The sequence below is a fragment of the Adelges cooleyi genome, unplaced genomic scaffold (assembly GCF_023614345.1).
Source record: "Adelges cooleyi isolate 19-005CV unplaced genomic scaffold, UGA_ACOO_1.1 ACOO_flye_CR_arks_rails_tigmint_CR_PRNA_247, whole genome shotgun sequence".
NCBI lineage: Eukaryota > Metazoa > Arthropoda > Insecta > Hemiptera > Adelgidae > Adelges > Adelges cooleyi.
The window spans coordinates 10,308,219-10,331,278 of NW_026095912.1; the positions used below are offsets into that span (position 1 = coordinate 10,308,219).

Genomic DNA, 23,060 nt, shown 5'->3' on the forward strand with positions numbered 1-23,060 from the left:
GTAATTTAATGAACCATTAAGTACTTTAAAATCTTTTAATTGCCAATATTAAATCGTGTGTGTTAGAAACCGGTAGTGATCCTTAAGCACCACTGACCAATAATTAGAATAATTAGTAATAATCAGACATTTACCTACAACGGTATAATTACATATTATATAGATATTTATATAGTACAGAGTATAGACAAAATATTAGGGATCAAAGCATTGAAGTTTATTTTCTTAGTTTGCATAATAATATAGTCTAATGTTATACATTTATACATTAGTAGTTTTAGGCCGTGTACAAATAAAATGTATGTAAAAATTGCAAATTCCTGCCACGATTTTGGAATCATTAGAAGTACGGAGTACCTATACCTTAAGCTTTAATCTATTCTGATTTATATGGGACAGTTTAATAATACGTAATTTCTCTACAATTCTCTACACCTGCTGATAATTATTGATCGAAAACATCCCATTCTAAATTTACACAACTCTGATTAAACGCGTCGGACAATATTTTCAAAACAAATGTAGATCATTCAATACTTGATTGATGGATAAGTACATTTTTTAATTTTCGTTATTAATCTTATTTTAAAAATAATTTAAAAAATAAAAATTTCAATTTTTTAAATAGAAATAATTAATTAACAAAATAATTTCGAAATTGTGTCACGACTGATACCTTGTAAGTTTTATGAAAAATTTTAATTATATTTAAAACTAAAATCGGAGTATTCTGAGGAACATACTGATTCAAAAAGAACGGAGAACCATATGTTTTAGTACAAAAATAAGTTTTAAAAAATAGTTAAATATCAAAATAGATGCTTATTTGTTAAGTATATGTTAGTAATAGTATATGAGCTTAAAAATGTTAGCTTATTTTTAAGTCTTATTGAGAAATTCTCTATACAATGCGCTTTATTTCTCGCTGTTAGGTGCTATACTTAAAGTGTATTTTACCGTCAAGGCGCAAAGCCAATTTAACCATCAATTTCAATAAAAATAATGTTTAACTCTAAATTTACTCTCAGAAAATGTACACATTGCTGTAGAAATATAAAAAAAAAAAGGAAGGAATGAAAAAATTAAAAACAACGGCCGGTAACTATCTATTACATTTATTACTCGCAAATATGAAACAAATTGGCCTTATGGGTAAGTCATCGTATTAATCGCATTTTGTGTCCAAAATTTCTTGCCCTCTTATTATTGAGTGCACTGTACGTTTCAGTAGACCAAATTCCTTTACCTTTATTGCCATCTAATAATATTATTCCTTGGGTACCACCAATAGAAAAACTGAAGAAACCTCCATTTTATACGTAAGAAAGTTTCTTAAAGAAACTAGAATAATGTAAATTTGCTTGTTTGTAATTAACAAATGCAAATATACCTATTTAGTAGACTACCATTAACGCCGACAAAAAAACAGCCCCCTGGAGTTTCTCCATATTGTTAACTTATGAAGAAAAATATGACAACGAGAGTGATGATGATTTTAGCGGTAACGAATCAAGTAAGTTAAGATAACTTCTCTAATGTTCTATGCCATAAAGATTGCGGTTTTAAACGGTTGACTTAATTTTTCTATAAACAACTAATAAAAAGTTATTAGTATGTTTCCTGTACATTGATGGTGGGTATTTGCTTTGTATTGATTGCTAAACTTTAATTACATAGCGTCTGTCCCAAAAGTCACCTAACCCGAGTGTTTAAACTGTATTTAAGTAAAACGAATTGTATTAACTTAATTTGTGGCTAAAAGAAAATTTGAATGAAGGACGTTTTGAAAATTTCGTAACTCACCATATTTCACTAAATGTATATTTTTTTGTGAATTATATTCTGGTCACTAATTTCAAATATTCTTTGTTATGTATATTATATTTCGATTTATTTGTTTGAAGACATTTTTTGAGCCTAATCTCTAGTTGACTCAAAGTATAATGGTATAACTCAAAACAATTATTAAGTAAGTAAAAAATAAAACAGTGAAAATAAAATATTGTTTTTGACTTAAAGTTCTGTATGAAAAAAAACTGTTATTTACAAGATTTTTAACAAAAACTTGAGCACTTACATCGTACCTATATTTAAAAATAAATAAATTAAATAATGATAAAACTATTGTAAAAATAAATATGTTTTCAAAAATATTACTGTAGATTATAATATAATTCACTATAGTTTTATACTTTGAAACAAATAAAATATGTAATAAGACATTTAAATAATAACTTTTTAAGTATTAAAAATAATATGGCTTATCTTAGATAAGCCATTTTAATGAGTTGAGTTTTCTAATAATGTTGACGGATCGATAAAGGTTTTGACTTTTAAATTAAAAAAAGTGTACGAATGCAAAACATAACTCTTTTGTAACAGTAAAAGGTATTAAAACAAAACAATTTCTAGCTTAAAGTTAAATAGTTTCTTTAATGGTGGTAAAATGCGCAATAAAATCATAAATGAAAACCAACCCATCGGCCACATCGCTCATTGTTAACAACCGCGGTCTTTGTTCTAACCACACTTTAGCTGCAATGTTTAAAACATATTAGCAAGTTTTATATGCAGGCACATTTTTATAATGTATCTAAAATTCTAAGAACAAGACACTCTTTATTCATTTTAATTTTCAGTTTTCAGCACTTAAAGAGTGTGTTTTAATATTATACTTATGAGTTTTTCATAAAACATATGTTATTAACTGTGTATCCCAATTTTGCTTATAGTTTGAAATTGTTTATCTAAAAGTTATATTAAACTATATCCTATAGGTAGGTAATGTTTTTGTGTGGTAATTACAAGCTATTCCATAAGAAAGGAATTATAATATCAAACAAGGCTGTATTCCTGATTTGTTAAAAAAAAATAAATGTCAACAACTTAAACCAAAGTTATAAATTGAAATGCTAGTCTTAGAAATAATGTTCTACTACTAAAAATACTAAAAAATATAGTTTAAAATAATATTTAATTATAATTGGTTACTAATAACAGAATACTTTTAAATCAGTGGTAGGTTATGGTCTTACAATTTAATTTTTAAGAAACAATGTGCTCTATCAATGTCTATAGGTATAATAAAAAATAATATAGTTGGGATGATGATTTTTAATAACCAAGTTCTTAAAAATCGCGCTGACTGCTGAAAATAAGTTTTTAACACCTACCGACTAGTTGAAGCCAAATTAAAACGTGTCAAAGTTAAATCAGTTTAAAAACGTGTTTTTTTTTAAACTAAATATTGCCATAACAACAACTGACACTTAAATAATATATTATTTGCCATAGTATGTTAAATCATACATTGTCAATATATATATTTGTAATTTTACTAAAACCTATTCAAATGCAACCTTTAGGTCTTGCAAGTTCTGTAACTTTAAAAATAAAAAATCTAAATTTTACTTACATTTACAATCGGTTATTTCATAAATACTTAACTTATTTTTTTATTAACTTCCACCAAAAATATTATTATAGCTATACAGTTATAACAATGATGTAGAAATAATAAAATCTTTAAAATTAAAATACACGTTTATAAATGTAATATAGACAAAAAGATAAATATTTTTTAAAGTTATACTTATTATACATGTTTATAGAGGTATATACATTATAAATATTAAGCATTTCAAAATATACCTAATAAAAAAATTATAGTACAATTTTGGTACTTGTATGTTAACTTTTATCTCGTTTTAACTGTTTTGTAGAGAAAAAAAAAGTTTAAATTTATTATTTGTTAAAACTAAAGCAATAAGTTTTAAAAACAGACAACCACTAGCCTGTGCTTGTGTCGAATATTTAAGAATACATGGCTATTAAGGTAGTCCAAGAAAATAAATGGTAATTAAAAGTAGTAATATTGCTTATTGTCGTAATGTAAGTTCCTACAAATTTGATAATACAATATAATTAGTAAATAATTGTCATTAATATTGTTACGCGTATCCTGTAATTACATAATTTATAGCATATATAGTTATTTTTTTCAATTAATACAAAATGATATCACTTTAATAGTCTTAAAAGTTCTATTTTATTTTGACTAATTTTTTTACCTTAATCTCTAAAACTTAAAGCGAGAAAAGTCCTCTTCTAGAGTAAAGGGTTATAATATTTATTTAGTTTATCAGTGTTTATCGGAAGTTCTATGTCTAAAGAATATTCCATCTAAATTTAGAACTAATTCGACTTTTTTTTTTAAAGTTTTAGTGTGCCATAATTTTAGGTTTAAAAATATGTACATTTTTTAGTATTTTTCATGATTTTGTAAGAGAAGGGGTGAAATTTTCTACTTTCGACCAACCAAAGTACCAATCGTATATGATTACAGATCGATGGAGTTGTTACTCGAGTAAATCGATCTTCAGGAAAATCATTTATCGTGACTTTAGATACAAACAAAAGAATCTTCATTGTAAAACTAATACTCTGACTAATATCTTTTCAACTATTGCATTTAAGCTAAATACTGCAGTCACTATGACAATAATAATTATCGTACAATTGTTTTACAGAGCTATTTTTGGCACACGACACACATTCAGAGGTAATTTGTTTAAATTACACTGACGCGGTTTAAGTGCATTTTCTAGAAATCCTTAGGTTATGTTACTAATAAAAACTTTGTAGCCTTGTAAAATCCTAGAACAATGTCCACAACAACCGCAACCGCACAAAATTGAAAAAAAAATGTTGCCTACTTTTTTTTGCAACAAACCTAATGGGTAATGTACTGTGTATAAACAATATTTATACATACTACTTTACTAAACTACCCACGAAACAATTTGAGACCTTAAAACTATATTTTAGCGTCTCAATGACTCACAATTTAAGTAAGTACATTATTTATTAAGATTATACGGGCTGAGCCCTTTGGAAATAATACACTAAGTCATAAGTGCACACACTTATTACATGAATAATACATGGAACATAGAGAATAATTATTATATATAAACGGTTACAACTAATGTATCTTAGTATAATCAAATATAATTTAATAGTTGAAGAAAGGGTCTCTATTGGTAATGGACATGATGCGGTGAGAACTTTAAAATTAATCAATGATATAATGGAAATCGAGTCAGTTTTACCATACAGAATAATGCTTAAAAACTTTAGACTGAGCGCATGTCTACGGTCAGCCAAGGATGCTAATCCAAGTCGAGAAGCAACTGGAATATTATCATGTTGTGCCCGAGGAATACCTATTACCTAGTAAAGATCCTGCGAACCTAAGTACGTTTAGTTGTTGAGATATCCAAACTTAATAACTGATGAGCTTTATTTATTATTAATAGGACACCACAACTGCCATACAAATCGTTTTAATAAGAAGTATTTTTTTAAGGTAATTTTTTTCCAAAACGATCAAAAAAATACAAATTTAGTGTACAGTATACTCACAGTAGAGCTATATTAGTAACTATTATTTTACATGTAGTGATCATCGAACTTAAAATTTCGGCTGAGGTATAAGACTGCCAAAAAATTAAAACGTAGGTAGTGATTTTTGACTGGGGTCTCTTTAAAAACAAAAACTGGAACAAACTGTTATAAAAAGAGCTTGTTTAGTAAAGAAACTCCTTATTTTTTTTTTAGCTTTTAAACTTTAAGCTCTACATTATAATATTATTGTACTGGTATAAATAATATGTTTTCAGTTTAACAGTGAAATGTAAATTTAGGTCTTATATATTTAAATTTTAAATTTAAAAAAATACATTTTTCAAACCCATAAATAAATGTTATTTTTATACCTAGTAATTTTTCATCAAATTAAAAAAAAAACGTAAAAAAGTATTGTGATATTTATAAATTGCTGCGTGAGTCATTATTAAAATAGTTTCCTTTCTGTTTTTTGGTATCATTACCACTAAAAAAAGTTATAAATATAAAAGGGACAAATTTATTTGGAGCCACCAAAATTTCTAGATTAGTCCCTGCTTGCGGGCATAATAACTAGTAAGTGTTATCTTGTATAAATTAGTTATTTAACCATTTTCGTTTTTCTGGTACGTCTCCCCGTGCGGTTATAATATCAAACCAGAGTGCCATAAAAAAGTCTAATAAAATATATATAAATATAAAAACATCAATGCTTAAAAACAATACTTACAATAATCGCGAGCCTCTAGTCGGTGCCCTTCCTAGTCGAACAGGGACTATCAGGTACACTCTCGAAATATTATAATAACTGCACTCGATCGTGTTTTCCGGCGTTGTAGAAGAGTAGCCTTTAAGAAATTTGAAATTTGAAATAGCAAAAAACAAACAAACTTCATTTTTATCTCTGCACAATTGAGTGCATTTTTTTTTTGTCATAGAAAGGTTCGTGTGGTTGCCCGTACTGAAGTGGTACAAATGCCTCGCGTAGGTAAGCACACTGAACTTGCTTGAGAGAAATGTATGACCGTGTGTGTGTGTGTGTGTGTGTGAAGCCAAACTTAAACGAAATGAACGGTTTCCACAGATTGACGGGGCAGTTATACGCACACCTTGGCCTAACACACAACAATTACAGGCCACGCCTGTTTATCTGTATTTCCACCTATGCGACGTGTTGTGTTTGTCAACTGTGTTCCTCCTATATAGACAATGTGTATGCAATTTGATACTTATTTGAATGTGTGTACGGACAATTATTGTAGTATAGTGTTTAACACCAAAATTAAGTAAAACAAGATGCGGCGAGGCGCGAAAGTGGTGTTAAATAAAAACTCGAGTGGTTGACATAAAAATAAAAACAAAACAAAAACAATTATTTAAGATAAGAAGAAAGTTCTCGACGTCGGGCATCGGCATTTTGTTTTCCGTGAAACATAATATACCGTGTACATGTTGTACATTATTATTATATTATACCATGTAAATCCGTGTTATGTCATTGTCGAACACGAATTTAGAATTTCAATATCTATTCCAACGACCAATTATACATATAGAGTATTTTTAATCTTCGAGGATTCGTCTTGACTCTCGAGTTCTGAGGTTTTAAAAATTTTGACCTACCTATAAGTTTAATATCTAAAAAGAAAGAAGTACAATTTATCGATTTGCTAATAAAAAATAATAAGTTTTCATAACTATTAACCTAAACTAATCTACAAGTTTTACAAAACTTTCTTAGTTCCATAAGCCGAGGTCGAGTCAATCACAGTTCTCTAGTTAGGATTTATGGAATCTATAAATTTGTGCAATAAAAGTGTGTATACAATTTTGTGCAACCCAGTATTTATTTATAGATTAAAAATTTGTTACTCAAATACTGTGTTTGTAAAATACAGTGTAAAATGTTTGTTTGAATAAAATAACGGCCGCAAGTTCTATGTTCTAGTACCAAACATTTTTATGAAGCCTATTTTATTAAAACAGCATCAAACCTTTGATACCAAAAGACAACTGATTATTCTCATCTTATCAAACCTTAGCTACTATCCAAATTTAATTAATGTTAAAATTAATCTTAGAGACACTTGGGGAATTTATTATTAATAAATAATAGGTACATTTTGTTTGCCCCTCTGTCCTACTTTTTTCCCTACAGGCTGCAGCAAAATAGTCCTAACTTGTTTTTATACAATTATAACTTTTTGTACTATTTATTTGTTAGAGTATTATAATTGGATAATATGATTATCCAGTAAAGTTATTTTGTTTCATTTCTAAAGTCTATTAGTCATTTAAAAATACAAAATATAATTCTCTTTAAATTTGTATTTTATTGAAAGAAATCTGGAAAATTGTCTAAACGTGGTAAAGCCGCATTTTAACATCGATAGCTGTTGTTTTTCTCTTAAAAATATATTGACCTGACACTGTGCACGTTTATTTGAATAGATTCTAACCGTGTCTGTTTAGAAAAAATTAAATTTTGGTATGGTACCTATAAATGTACATAAATTATAAACAAATTAAAATGAACACTTGCCCACATTAAGTAGCAATCTGTATAATATAGACATGTAGCTTTGACATTTATACAGCACGTTTATTAACATTTATTAAAACTGAAATTTATGTAACAAATAAGCTTTAACAAAAATAATAGCAATAAAATATATAGTAAAGATGCTGTTAAAACATTTTTCTAGTAATATTTTATTAACAATTTAACTTAATTATCTATAGAAATATTTGTTTTGCTAGCTTAATTCTATTAGTAAAAGAAATAACTGTATAAAAGTATACTATATACTTTTACTATTTTTTAATTTGAATTACCATGTATAATTTTTGTTTTTGTAATAAAAACTAGTATTTCTTTTTTGTTTTCAAATATGAATTTACATGATAAATAAAAACACTATGCGCTACCTAAAGGGTACCTACGATAAATGTCATTGTTGATAATGTATTAGTAAACAACGATACACTTGTGTGGGTGAGATATGTATATATATATATATATAAGTATAACATGTAATTAAACAGGTGGCAACGAGCACATTTTATTCCAATTTATCACGACTAAGTATACGGCCGCTGGGTCACTAAAAACTACACACAATAAAATTATTAAAATCCATAGTACAAAACTCTTTACTGTTTTTAAAAAAAAAATGTATTTTATATTATACTTAGAGTTTTTTTTTTTTTGCTTTGCAAATTTCTACGACTATTATACATTTAAAATATAAAAAAACAATTTATCATAGAATACAAGTAGGAATTAATCATATATTATGTGTACACTGTTGAATTTTACTTATAACTATTATACACCACTTAGTATTGGTTAACAAATTAATTTAGTAAAATTAAAGTACGCATTTACGTATTAAGTTAATATTGTGGTTATTTGAAAAGTTACAAACCTGCTCGTTAGTTCTATAAATATTTATAAATAGAATTATATATACTCCAATTCTATATTCAATATGTAGATAATGGCCACTAAGATAAAAAGTAAACTTGTATAACCGACGGACATTTTGAACAAATTTGAAATGTAACAAACAATTATTTGTTACCCGTTAGTAGTAGTATGTATAGTATGTAATGTTTAACATTTTTTTAATTAATTTTTTTTGTCATTTTGGTACTTATACTTAAATATTTTTGCAACGGTACTAGGTTAAAATATTCAAATACATATTTTAGTACTTTTCACAAAAATATTTTTATGGTACAAGGTATATGTATAACTTTTATCAATAAAATACTGCAGGCTTGCTTAAAAGTATTCTGGTTTATACAAGCCAAAAGGTACTTATTTGTAGCTTAAAAAACTTGTTGAGCCCATAATCCGTATCTGTACGAATAATAGCAAAATGCAAAGGTATACTTAAATCGTCTGTGTTGTTCGCTACTATATATATATTAATGTCCAAGTATGAAGTATAGCTATAATGCTTTTAAACAACTTTAGCCACCGCGATAAGCATACCTACTATATATATTGCACCGTAAGGGTATTGCTTGTCATAAACAGCATGTGTGCGTTTGTCTTTAGAAGATTAACAGTTTCGAAATCTTTTACATATTACATTACATTATGTGTTACTGTACACTAGCGTTAAGCGTATTATTATACTTTTTTTTCTGTCCAAAAATATACCCATGGATTCATTAGGGATCCTTTGTTATCATTTATATTGTATGGTACACATACAATATTCTCAGCCATTGTTACCATAATATGAGTATCCTAAAGCACCGTGGACGCCGCCTTCATCCTATCCGCATAACTCTCATTATGTTATGAAATGAACACTTTTTTAAAAAAAAATTTACTGAAAAGGCCCCCGCCCACTCATCATTACAACAGTTGTGTGCTTAGCGACCGTATAACTTCTACATATTTTCGAGTAACGCGTTTCCTTTATTGTCAATGTATTTATTACTATTATTAATGTTATTATACGTATATTATATTACTCTATTAATTTACACTTATGTGATAACTGAATAACACATGAAAAAGATGCATATTAGTAAGTTACATTTACGCCGTGATCAAATATTTATATGGCACAAACAATATTTTATTCAACTGCAGCTGTCCTAACGAGTTGATTGAACAGAAAGACATCCCCCCCATCTCCCACCCACGCCCATCCATCCCCCTCCATGTTTGAAAAATGTTTTCTACATATTATTATAATTATTGTAATCTCATCACGTGTCTATCGCGAATTACAAAATATATGGTTTATAATATAGAACTGACTACTGAGAGCTGATAACAGTTGACCGTTGGTTTTTATTGTACACATTTGAGTAATAGGTATGGGTAATAGAGAGCTGAGGGTCTTACATATTATATAGATTGTTGAATATTTGTATTATTCTAGAGCCCCGCAAACCGATTCCAAATGAGCTTAAAAAAATAATTCAATTTTTTTAAAAAATATTATTTGATTACTCATCTTTATATCTCTCTGAAACACGTTTCGTTTGCTTGGTTTATACCAGTTGCGCCAAAGTCCATTTTATACACACCTGGATTGTTTTATGTAGGTAAGATCTTTGGTTTTTTTATTGTTTTGATCCTTTAAAGAATCAAAGATTTATTTTTTCAGAGCGCTAAAAACATACTTCAACGCCACTTGGCTTTACTGAGCTAGATTTCTAATGTGCACGGTTATTTTTCTTTTGTCTATTATTATCCGCGCTAACCCTAACTGGGGCTCACATTTTTTCACGACCTAAGTCCAGAATAACTTATCAGGACGGTACAATGCGTTAAAAATCAACCAACGAATTGAGTTTGAAAAACTCAAAACGCGTTTCGCTCTGCACAATATGTGCATTAATTGTTTTCAGATAGGTCTTTCCGCCCAGGTTTTCGGTTATACACGACTACTTGTTAATTCCTCGTAGCGGTTCATCGCACGTAGCTAGGTAAATGTTTTAAATAATTATTTTTTCTCTTTAACTACCTTTTTTCAAATTTCTATTCACATGCGTGCAAGTCGTCGTTGTCCGGACGTTCTAATACTTATTATTTTTTTTGGTAGATTTCGTTTGTCAGTCGGCTTATACGCACACTATATTATATTGTATGCACGGTATGCCTATATTCCTATATAATATTATGTATAATTACAAATGAATATTCAAACGGTACTCGAAGTTCTCTTACATAGTCTTATTTCTAGTTTTTTTTTTTTTTTTTTTTTTTTTGTGAATATCCTTAATAATGACGGGCATTCATATTGTTCGTCATGCGTTACCCGACCGCCGACGACCATAACGTGACGAGGAAAATATATTTGTTTCATTAAGCCCGACTATTATTAGGTCTCTCATTAGTACATTATATAATCCCACATAACCAACAGGTAAACAATATACATCTTGCATACATATATATATATATATATATATTAGGGTAGTTAAACAAAAAACCTTACTTTAGAATATTGTTTGCAGCACCCCCCTCTCCCCGATTTTTTTCTATGACATAAAATATAATTCTTGTGAAAATTTGGTTTCGATTACTCAACCCCTTCACGTGCTGCATCGGGGTTTAAATTTAGCTAAAGAGGGTCCTGAAAATTTCAACCCTGATGCGAAACATGAAGGGCTCGAGTAATCAAACCCAAATTTTCACATAAAATGTGTAAATTTCTAATTGGGATCTCCGTAAAAACACTTAGAAAAACAATAAAGGAGGTAAAAATTCATAGAAAAATCGAAAACGGGAAAAAACTACCACTGTATTAAAAATAGTTAAATAATTATGTGTAAAAATAAAATAATTTTCCGTTTTCGACTTTTCTATGAATTTATAGCACTTTTTTTTATTTTTCTAAGTTTTTTGTATTTAAGGAGATCTCAATTTGAAGTTTACACATATTATATTTTTATAAAATAATTTCTTAGAATTTCCTTCATTATGAAAAAAAAATATTAGAAAAATTCTCAAATTTTGGGTAACACGAAAAAAACAACTTTTTAGATTATAAACTCAATTTTAATGACTTCCTGTTGCACGAAAAAATAAATCAATATATTTTTCAGGAAGCTGAGATTATTTACTCTATACTATAAAAAACGATAAAAAAGAGGTGTCAAGACAAAAACTCAAAATATTTTTACCTGGATTAACAATCCGACTTATTATTAAATAAAAATATTATCAATAATATTCAATTTTGACTATTAACAGAAAAACCCTCCAACAAATTTAATTGACATTACAATAGTTTAAATAGATCGTCGAAAATTCGTTTACTGTTGAGATTCAAGATCGTGACAAAGTTACGTGATGACGCATACAAAACCATACATAAATAAATGCAAAGTGCAGGATTCGTAATTTGAACTAAAAGCTGAAAAGAAACTAAAAAATGTTTAAACAAAACAATATATAAGACAAAAAAAAAACAAATTGATAAATTAGCTAATTACCTGCAGTATTGAACAATATTAAACGTTTATTTTTTTTAGAGATCTATCAACTTTTAAAACCTTAATTGACATTTTTTCAAAACAAGAATCAATATACCTAAGTTTATAAATTTTGAGTTTCGTAGAATTTCTCTAGCACGTCAAATTGTTTTTGAACTTGACTCCAAAGTTGATAACAACTTACAAAACAAAATTAGAAAATTTCCAATCTTCTTTTGTGTATAAAAAATTAAAGTTCTACACTTTTCCTAATAACAACTTTGAATTTACCAAATAAAAAACAAAAACTTTAGAAAATTATTCGAACGTAGGTATAGAACACGCTAATATAGCACGAACGGTGTTTTTATCATTATGGAGACGATTTAAAAAATAACAATACGTGCTAAAGAATATTCTGAGAAGAACTTAAAATAGTTAATATATTTTTCTTCATTTAATTTAACATAGAAATAAAATTTTCAATTTCAGAAGATTTTCTAGAGATATTTAAATAATATAAATCTTGATTTGATTTACAAAAAATCAAATCATGATACAAAAAAAATTGAAATTTCATTTTTAATAATTCTAAGTTCTACAATATGTATTTTAATATAATTTAAAGAATTATTGGAAAATTGCAGATTGAGTCGTTTTAACTTTCTTTATTTGAACAATACTAATAATTTACTATAGTTACTGTCAAGTAAAATTAACTCGTTAAGTTACTGATAGGATTTTAATAAATAAAAAAACAGTTGACTAACAAGTAACAAACGTGAAAATTACTAAGTTACAAAAATCAATAATTTTGAAACTAGCTTTGCGCAGTGATCAAAATAGACTGTACAAAAAAATTATTTGCCAATTTATTTTAATTTTAAAATTTATAAAATATTTTTTCTTAAATATTGCCTATATAAAAACTACACTCCTAAACTCCTTAAAAATGGTCGGTATCCAGGGGCCAAAGATGATGCGGTATTTAGGGATTGTAAGTGGTGGAAAATCCCTCACGAGTCTGTTTTCTCTAAAACTCGTTTGATGTTTAAGCTCCCTAATATTTTTGGGAGATTTGCATTTATGTATATATTTTTAATTTTATAGGTTTTAAATAAATATTTGAAGTATTTTATTTTTTGCTTAGCGATGAGTGATCTGTGACGACTGTTCGCAGTCGTTCAAGTATTCTCGGTAAACCACTGTTGCCATGTCACACAGCCGAATAACTATTGCGTGACGGCAGAAGCCAGACAAAAGTCTTTATATAAAATATACATCTAGGTACATAGGCGCTGATATTTGTGTACCAATGAATAGAATTAGATGCGGTTGCCATTTAACGGCAGTTAAAGCTGACCGATTATTATTGCTATTGTTGTTCTAATTATTATTGTCTATGGGTGCACATGAACTCATGTAATTATGAACGTCGACCCTTGTAGTATATTATATGCGGGCTATAGCCTATAGGCGGAGAATTTTTGTGTGTACCATAAAACGGAAACCGACGCTTCGCTACATTCGGAGGGTACTATCGGTACAGACAATGTCTCAGTTCTAGAAAATAAAACTGCATTTTAACAAAAAATAAGCGAATAAGAAGTTTAAAAATCGTTGGAGCTTCTTAAACTGGAATTTCGTGTAAGAGAGATGATCTGAATTCTTAGGGTAAGTCACGTCAGTATGTATTAAATTTGTTTACACGAATATGAAATTGTTGATCCTAAAGTATATAATGCAGTCAGGCATTATTTCGGTTGAAAAAATAATATTTATAAAATAAATTTTACACGGAAAAATGGATAGGTACCATTCGAAAAATTGTGTTTTTATAGTTTATTTGGTAACAATTGTATTGGAATAATGCTATTTCTACAACGCCCATTTGTAAGGAGTAAAGTATAGTCAATATTTTCTACTATTCAATCGATTTTATTTTTAATAGTTATTTTATATTTTCGATTTCATTAAAATTTTGTTAAACAATGAAATTACCAACTAGAGAATTTTACTATGTAAAGATGGAATATCTGTTGAATTGTTATACACTTTGTATACATATATTTTATTTATAAAAATACAGATACAGACATAGAATATTGTTATTTTTGTAGATGATCAATTGTTTTAAAAATTAACTAAAATTATACACGTTGAAACATATTAAAATAGTATTCAATTATTAGTATCACAGATTAGATAAAACTATATTAATTTATCTAATCTGTGTAATGTGTTCACTAATTTGAAAATTCGATAGACAGCGCTTGCCGGTCGTGTTATCACTTGAACTTTTTATCTTTGTTGTTGTTATCATCATAACAAAAAAAACAAGACATTCATTGTTATTTGTTACTATTGTCTGATGAAATAAAAACAAGTTAAGAATTTGACATTTTTTTTAATTTTACACAGTGTTAAATTTAGTATTTACTATTTACCAATTGCTACCTATTAAGTACCCAATAAGAATTTTGTATTTGTACCGACTAAGTCGTTAATTTTGTTTTACTTTTCAACTATGTGTACACACTAATAACAACTCGAAAAGTAATACGTTAAATAGAATAATTATTAATTTATAATTTGTAATAGTTTTATATGTGTCCAATTATTATCATCAACAAAGCTCCACTAGTTCACAGCTCAAACTATTTTGCCAGTATGTAGACTTTATTTTATTGGTTTTCCTATTGTTGATAACAAGTTCAATTTTAATAAAACACAAAAATAAACATTACCATACTGTGTTTTATCCTAAATATTCATATACTTTAGTTAATGTAACTTGTATGTTCTATATTAACTTAACACTATATTTGAATTGGCCAGTCACACAAAGTAGCAAATCAATTCTTAGCCAAAATTGATATATTATTATAGTTGTATTGGTTAGACTCATTTTTGAAAGAAATTTCTGTTTTGTGAAATCATCTGATGTATTTTAATTGCTAGCTCTATGTATGCCCCTTACACTATTCTATTATAAATTGTAACATTATTTTACTCTTTTACGTTATTCATTGTTTGCCTTTGTTTTTTTTATTCTAACTATGCGTATTATAAATTGTAAAAAATTACAAACTGAGTATAATACGTGAATGTTGCAAACATTCACAGAAAAATAATTTTACTGTGCCCTCTTACAATATTGCTGTCAATAGATTAATAAATTACCCATTTTAAAATTAACAATCTATTAAGTTTGTTTGTTACAAATATTAATTATTAATTACTGTTATTACTGGTTTGTTTCAGATTTGGATCAAAATAAGTACTGTTTACAGGGAAAATATGGCTGTACTTTACTTAATGAAACAATGATAACACGACAAAAAACTTCCTGTTGATGTATCCTGGAGGTCTTATTTAAAGTGTGAATTGATTTGTGAAAGTATTGCAGCGTTTAAATGATCTTTAAAAGAATGTTTTGGGTGTGCTTTAGAAAAAAAAACATTCAAGTTCTGTTGATCTTGGTTATTTTGTTAGTAACTGTATATAACATATATTTACTTGGCAATAGCCAAATATTTGATAAATCTCAGAAACATTTAATTATGTGTCATTTCCAAGATAAACACGAAGAATCTTTACCAGAGTTAATCTCGAGCGAAGTTACTGAAAACAGTATATACTTTTTTGAGACGTCCTGTAATCATGAAAAGGGTATTCAACTAAATCTTAGGCAAGGTTGTGCAATAGAATCTGCGGCTTTTCTCAATCCAGATTCAAAAATTTTTGTGTTATTTCTCTCTCCCAATTTTGTTGATCATAAATCACACGTTATTGATACATTAAGTAGTTACAAAAATGTTAATTTTAGATACATAAATTTACGGTCATACGCCAACAATACTCCTTTACAAAACTTTATCACATCAAAAACAATATTTACGAGTAATTGGCCCGTTTCACATACTAGTGATCTGCTACGATTTCTAACTTTGTGGAAATTCGGAGGTACTTATTTGGATCTGGACGTTGTACTTATGAAGTAATTATAAGTCAATTTTATTATTACATTATTCTTTAGGAGAAATCATAAATGCATTCACAATATTTAAGAATGCCGTTTCGAAACCGTTGTTTTATTAATACATTTTGGAGATTTGATCAAATAAGTTATCCTATTATTAAAAATGACTGTGACTCACATGCATTTAAATCGGGTAAATGTGGGAAAGGACATGTCCTGATATATGTACAAATCTCTGTTGAATGCACGTCAGTCACCATCATGTTTTATCTATAGAATGGCCCAATATGTGTATTAAAAAGTCAATGGTATTATCAAAAATAAAAATAGTACCTACATACTTTTTTAAATTAAAATAAGTTATTAGTGCACTCAACAAATGACTAATTCCTTGTTATGTTTTTCATTAGGTCTTTTAACAGTATGTCAAATTTCGTAGCTGTTGAATCAGAAACGGCTATTGCATCACTTGTACTGAATTTCAGCACTGACAAACTCGGTAAATTAATTGCCAACCTTACAGTTAACGACTATGCTAATAACTATCGAGGTAACGATTGGGGCTACAATGGACCGGGAGTTATAACCAGAGCACTTCAAAAAATCTGCAATACAGAAAACGTAAGTGACTAATAAGAATAATAAAAAATGATTCAAAACTTATTCTTGGAGTGAATGTGTTAAAAAAACGTACAAACTATATATTCTACTTTCCATCTTCTTCTTTATTAATCAATAAATAATTTTATCAGTATGTTTGTTTAGTTATCAAGATAAAGGATGCCAGTTGTTCTGATTTAGATAGAACACTATCGGCTTTCAGCACAACCGGTATATTTAAAATTTTGGCCGAGATGTAAAAAAGTACTGATTACTGAAAATGAATCTCTATTTTTATTAACTGTTTGTAACTATTAAATAATTATCAAAATATTATGTTCATTGTGTATTGGACTGTTTTTTTAAAAATTTTCTTACCCTCATAAATGATAGTAGCCTATTTAAATAAGAAATGTCTTAAATTACAGATCTCTATAGCACAACTCTTAGTACTTTCTCATGTTTTTTTTTTTTTGCATTTGATTAATTTGGCAAATTATAATTTTTCATTAAAAACTAAACCACATTTTTTAATTTGAAAAAAGATTCTTAAAGTTAAAATATGACACTTAAAAATCCTTTTTTTAATATTTCGTTACAATTTTTTTTTAGCAAATTTCCAACATCAGTTTTATCATTTTCAATAAGCAGTAACTTGATAAAAACATTTTCATTGATAAATATTATGTGAGTGATTTTATAGTGTCATGTTTCAGCTTTAAGAATATTTTTTTTTAATTGTAAAAATGTTAAATATGTTTTCAAGTTAGAATTTTTTTAAATGCAATTACAAATTTCTGATTGTTAATAAAATGCAAACAAAAATTTGCAAATAAGTTCTTAGAGTTAAAAACCTTAAAGATTCTTTTAGACAGTACTGTGTGCATGAATATAGAGATTTATTAGCACAGGCTGTATAGTGTATACAATACATTTAAATACTTTTTTGTATTTTTAAATTAAAAAAATTTGAAGTGGGGTGGGTTAAAGGAATATCACTTGTAATGGCCTCAGTTATAATTTAGAATAAATGACAACTCTAGTCTAGATGAACTGATTTTATTTGTTGGCAATCAGGTGTTTTTTTTACACTTCTAAAAATTGCATAGTTTGTACGGCTGACTAAACTCTACTTGATACAAATTTGGGCACAACAATTTTAGAAGTTGGCAATTTTATTTTAGAACACAAGATGTTGTCTGTTATTAGTTTTACCTTATACCTTTTGACCCTGACGAGATATACCAAACTATTTTTGTCACAATAATTTACATGCTAATGGTTGAATTATTGTAAAGTATATTAATTTCAATGGTTAAATATTTCTTTTACAGATTTCAGAAATGACCAAGGACAAATGTCAGGGTTTTACCGTGTATGATCAAGACACTTTTTGTCCTGTTAGTTGGAAGGACTGGTATTCATACTTTAATTCAAACACTAGTGCCGAAGTGATGAAAAAAATAAATAACAGTATAGGTATACACGTTTGGAACAATCATAGTAAAAATACCGTTGTTAAAGTGGGATCAACACAGCCTTACGGTTTAATAGCCCAAAAATATTGTCCAAATGTATTTTCACTGGCAAAAATAGAATTCTAAACACCAAATGTAATACAAAATATGTTACTTGTTTACTTAGTTTAATTTTTTGAAAATGTATTTAAATAGCTCTCTATCTTTATATTTTTATTATAACAGCTATATTCAGTTATTTGTATCTTGTTTTGTTTTTCATATTGTATCAACCCCTGCCAATAACTAACAAATGAAATATGCAAGTATTTTTTATCTACAAATAGTTATTAAGTGATCAGAAATTGGTGTTATTGAGAAAGGGACAAATTAAAGCATTTATGAGTAGATAATAAATTATGATTGGGTTGATTGTACAATCAACAACAGAATGACAGGAAACCATGGAGTGGAAATTAGCTAATAATGTGGTTGATCCCGATTCATTTGAAACAATGGTAAGGGCGCAAAAGAGATAATAATTGATAATAGAATAATATTTCATAACCGGTACACACTATTGAATAAAAAATAAAAAATAATAATTCAGTATTTAATAAACATAACCAAAAATTGCAACATTGTTCAAATAACATTTGAAGAAATTAACATAAATCTTGGTCAGTGACAGATGAAAACTGACTTCATTTTTAACTTGTAATCCGGACATGATTTTTATGTTACTAATATGTCCTTGCATAAGCTTCCTGATAACACCTATTTCATTAACAATATGACTATTCGTATAATTATAAAACATATTGACATTGCTAGATCACATAAATAACTTACACGATTACTAAAATTTTAATTATTTTTAAAAGAATTTTTTTAACGGTTATTCAAAGTTGACACAATTTTTTCAGTCAGCTGCGGCAATAAGTTGATGTGCTTTGTAAAACAACGTGACATGCAAGCTTCAGCTTCTTTAGTGTATTTGCTTATCTATAAATCATAATTTATGAAAATAAAATAAGTAACAGATTTAATTTGTTTCTACGAAATTAACATAAATCAGAATAATACATATGTATTATTCTGATTTATGTTAATTAATTTGGGTCAACATTTGTTTTTTAATTTTACCTGCACTGTTTAATTGTTAAAAAAACTTAAATAGTCATCACAAACATTTGAAATAGTAATTCAGCTAAAATAGTATAAGCTGGATGAAATCAAAATAAACTTATGTCATTTTTCCCATGATAACAAAAAAATCAAATAATTTCTTAAAATATTTACCTGTCTTAAAATTAATAAAACTGCTCTTAATGTAGAAAATTTATAATTTGTTTAATAAGATTTTTTAATCAAATTTACAAACCTGGGATTCACTAGGATTTCCAGTCATATTATCACTAATCGTATCCTGACAGTCTTGTACACAACGTTGTATCCTATGCTGAAATAAAAAAATTATAAATTGTTGAATTAATTTTGAGTAAAAAAAAAATGTACAATATTAATATAAATTTGATACGGAAGTTGCATAAAAAACTTTTTTTTATTAGTAGACAATAAACAAAAAAAAAAGGTCTATGCAAACCACATATTATTAGAAATTTAAAATTATCTTTAATTTAATAAAAAAATTATATATTGTTAAACAAAAAATGTTGAAAAACCATTTCAAGTTTCTTGTCATAAACAGTCATTAATTAATACAGCTACTGCTAAGATAGATAAAATATTATAGCAGAATAAAAAATGCAGCAATACAACTTTTTCAAACAAACAAAAATTTTAAAACATTTATATAGACTTAATTAAATCAAAATTACTACACAAGTTTGGGCAACACTTATTTTTAATAAGATGTCAATAGTAAATACATAATTTAAACGCCCGTCAATATACCTGCCATTTACTAAATTCATTTTGAAGATAGTTCTGACTCGAAACCACATCTTTTGCACAGTTATCAACGCATACTTTCAACGAGTTAATGTTGATTGAAGTATCTTTACAACAATCAATGGAACACTGATGCATTTGAATCTGTCAACATAAAAATGTTAAGGGAATAAAATAAAATGTTGAATGTACTACAAGGAAATTATTGTTTTTAATACAACCGTGGTCTGAAGAAAATAAGTTTACATAATAGGATAAGTAAAAATAAAAATAAATATAATATAAAAAAAAAAAGGATAATGGTATTATGTATGTTATATTTACGATATTGTGGTAACTTACTTGTAATTTTCGTAAGCATTTTTTATCAATATCGTTTAATGCATTATTCACAGCGCTTTCCATACGCCGTTGCTCTTCATCCATCTGAAATATAAAATTAATTTTAAAATCATGATGTTGATAAATAAATTCATAATATTATACTACTATAAAGATGACAAAACTATAACATATATTATCATGGATTTAACGTAAATGTTAAAAGCGATTTTTTATTTACTAATATGATTTGGAAGAAAAAGCAAGTAATCAACAGACATTATGTTTGTTCAATCACTATGTTTAAATATTTTGTTATACCAGTTGACAACCAAAATTAGTGTAGTTAAATTTCAATATAAAGTTAAATAGGTTAAATATTTTTTGTTATTCTGGGAGGGCTTATTAGTCCGACGCCCAAGAAGGGGGTGATGGCTTTTTTTTTAGTCGGAAATATATCGCCAAGCAAATAGAGCCGCTTGAGTCCAAATATGCAACAGGCAACAATGAACAAAGTACATTACCACTTTACACACTCGGTCTCTACATGTTCTTATTGTATTCAAAATGTATTTAGACAAATTTTAGGTATTATAATGTGTAATATTAATTTGGGATTTTTGTAAAATGTACTGAATATATTAAATACAGTAAATTGTAGCGGATAGAGAATCTTACCTTGCAACTAGTGTAGCGAAAATTTATTTTTTTATTATAAGTAGTTAGTCAATTCGGTTTTTTTTCAACCGGTCTGTGGGTCATAAAAATGACTCCTAATCCGGGAACTTTAATATATATATTATATATGTTATATAAATCAAACTTAAAATTAATATATTCTTTTGACAACTATTATAAATTCATCAAAATATTCTACAAAAACCATGCGGCACTTGGCATTATGATAATAGGTATCGCATGATATTTTTCAAGCATTATCATATTTGTAAATGACAAGGTTTCAGTGCATAAATAATGATAAGACTTGTGAGCCGTGAATTCTGGCAACTTACCTATGGCACCGCACCGGTCGATTAAATTTTTTATTATTATGCAGTATACTTTACCCGGGTTAAAAAACTAGATATTAAAAGGCACCGTTTTAATTCACAAATGTTATAATCCAATGCCCTATTCAATATAAAGTTAAACTTAAATTTACAAAGGAAGAAATTGGTGAGACTATAGTTCTTTAACTTTTTTATAGTTCTAAAATCAGCAGAAAATAGTTTAAAAAAACATTTTTCAATATTTCGGTAAAAGATATACCTTGTGCATAGGTACTTACAAAATGTGATAATTTATAACAAAATTCATGAAGTGCCAGTTTTAAAAAAAAATAATTAACGTTTTATAACTAATGTACAACGTACATTTTACCTAATATTTATACTTAAGTCTGAACACTGTCTTAAGTATAAACCAGCTACCAAGCTCAGTAGCCGGTAATGTAAGAATATTTGGTGTATGATCGCTATTTTCCTTTCAGAATATTAGCCCTTCGAGACTCAAATTTGCCAGAACGTTTGATTCTGGACAGAGGATCGGAGCTGAAGAGAAAAATAGGTACATATTAATTAGACTATTTAAAAAAAACGTATGGAGCATCGCAACTTTATGATGAAAAATATTTACATTGTTTTTGCGTATTTCTATAGAGGAAATAAATAACAATCTAAAAATATTTTTGCCAGGTTTTCATTTATTTAGGGGGAGGAGGTTTTCAAAATAGTCTCTTCCGAGATATCAGCTTTAATATGATGTAACAAAATTAATTTAAAAAAAGAATAACCACACTCTTTCATGTGGTTGTAATTTTAAAAATATACGTTAGTGCTAAACTTTTGTACCCCTAATGTAGAGGCGTGCAGTGCATGCGCACTTGGTACCCCGATTCCAAATTGCAGCACAGTCCTGCCCCGCCAGCACTATTCAATCAGTAAACTACAGCCAAGCCCAAAAGACGCCGCTTGCCGATATTTACTATTTACCAGTCAGTTCTGCCAGTAGTAGTTTTCATTAATTAGGTACCCAATCAAACTGAATTTGACAATTTTCAATTTTGACCGATAATTTATAATTGTTAGTGACAATGTACAAGAAATGTATTTCGTTGATCAAGTCTGTTCCAAAGCGATACAAGTATTTACTAATACTTATTTAATATATTTTGAGCTATTAATTCTTTAGTAGTGTACTGCATGCGTAGTATTATTTTTTTAATTAGCCTTTATAATATTATTTTTATACGGCTTACAATGTCCAAATAACTAATCGCACGATATTAATAATTAATTAGATCTATTATATAAGTTATAACGTAGGTATAATACTATACGTTAAATTTATAAACGTGTGCAACAGTGTAAATATTTAATAGAGTCCAATTATACAATGTAAAATGTCAAGTATGCTCGTGGCTACCCTGTTTA

General features: G+C 27.7%; 2 protein-coding genes across 8 annotated transcripts; one reads left to right on the forward strand and one right to left on the reverse strand.

The window, feature by feature from the left end:
• The first annotated feature begins 10,324 nt into the window (after positions 1-10,324).
• Positions 10,325-18,652, forward strand: LOC126836867 (lactosylceramide 4-alpha-galactosyltransferase-like). 6 transcript variants are annotated; one of them, XM_050570532.1, is made up of 5 exons: positions 14,711-15,022; positions 15,619-15,844; positions 16,184-16,354; positions 16,747-16,957; positions 18,271-18,652. In XM_050570532.1, the coding sequence occupies exons 2-5, from the start codon at positions 15,771-15,773 to the stop codon at positions 18,538-18,540; spliced, it is 726 nt and encodes a 241-aa protein (XP_050426489.1). In that variant the 5' UTR covers positions 14,711-15,022; positions 15,619-15,770; the 3' UTR covers positions 18,541-18,652. The 6 variants fall into 6 exon arrangements, with proteins under 6 accessions (XP_050426487.1, XP_050426488.1, XP_050426489.1 ...); XM_050570530.1 differs by lacking the exon at positions 14,711-15,022 and adding an exon at positions 10,325-10,479 and having other exon boundaries at positions 15,619-16,354; XM_050570531.1 differs by lacking the exon at positions 14,711-15,022 and adding an exon at positions 13,891-14,028 and having other exon boundaries at positions 15,619-16,354.
• A 335-nt stretch (positions 18,653-18,987) lies between these two features.
• On the reverse strand, positions 18,988-21,533 carry LOC126836868 (protein FAM136A-like). 2 transcript variants are annotated; one of them, XM_050570535.1, is made up of 6 exons: positions 21,307-21,533; positions 20,650-20,733; positions 20,311-20,451; positions 19,778-19,855; positions 19,246-19,398; positions 18,988-19,170 (listed from the first exon to the last, which is right to left on the reverse strand). In XM_050570535.1, exons 2-5 carry the CDS (start codon positions 20,731-20,733, stop codon positions 19,285-19,287), a joined length of 417 nt encoding a protein of 138 aa, XP_050426492.1. In that variant the 5' UTR covers positions 21,307-21,533; the 3' UTR covers positions 18,988-19,170; positions 19,246-19,284. The 2 variants fall into 2 exon arrangements, with proteins under 2 accessions (XP_050426492.1, XP_050426491.1); XM_050570534.1 differs by having other exon boundaries at positions 18,988-19,398.
• Positions 21,534-23,060: the final 1,527 nt, after the last annotated feature.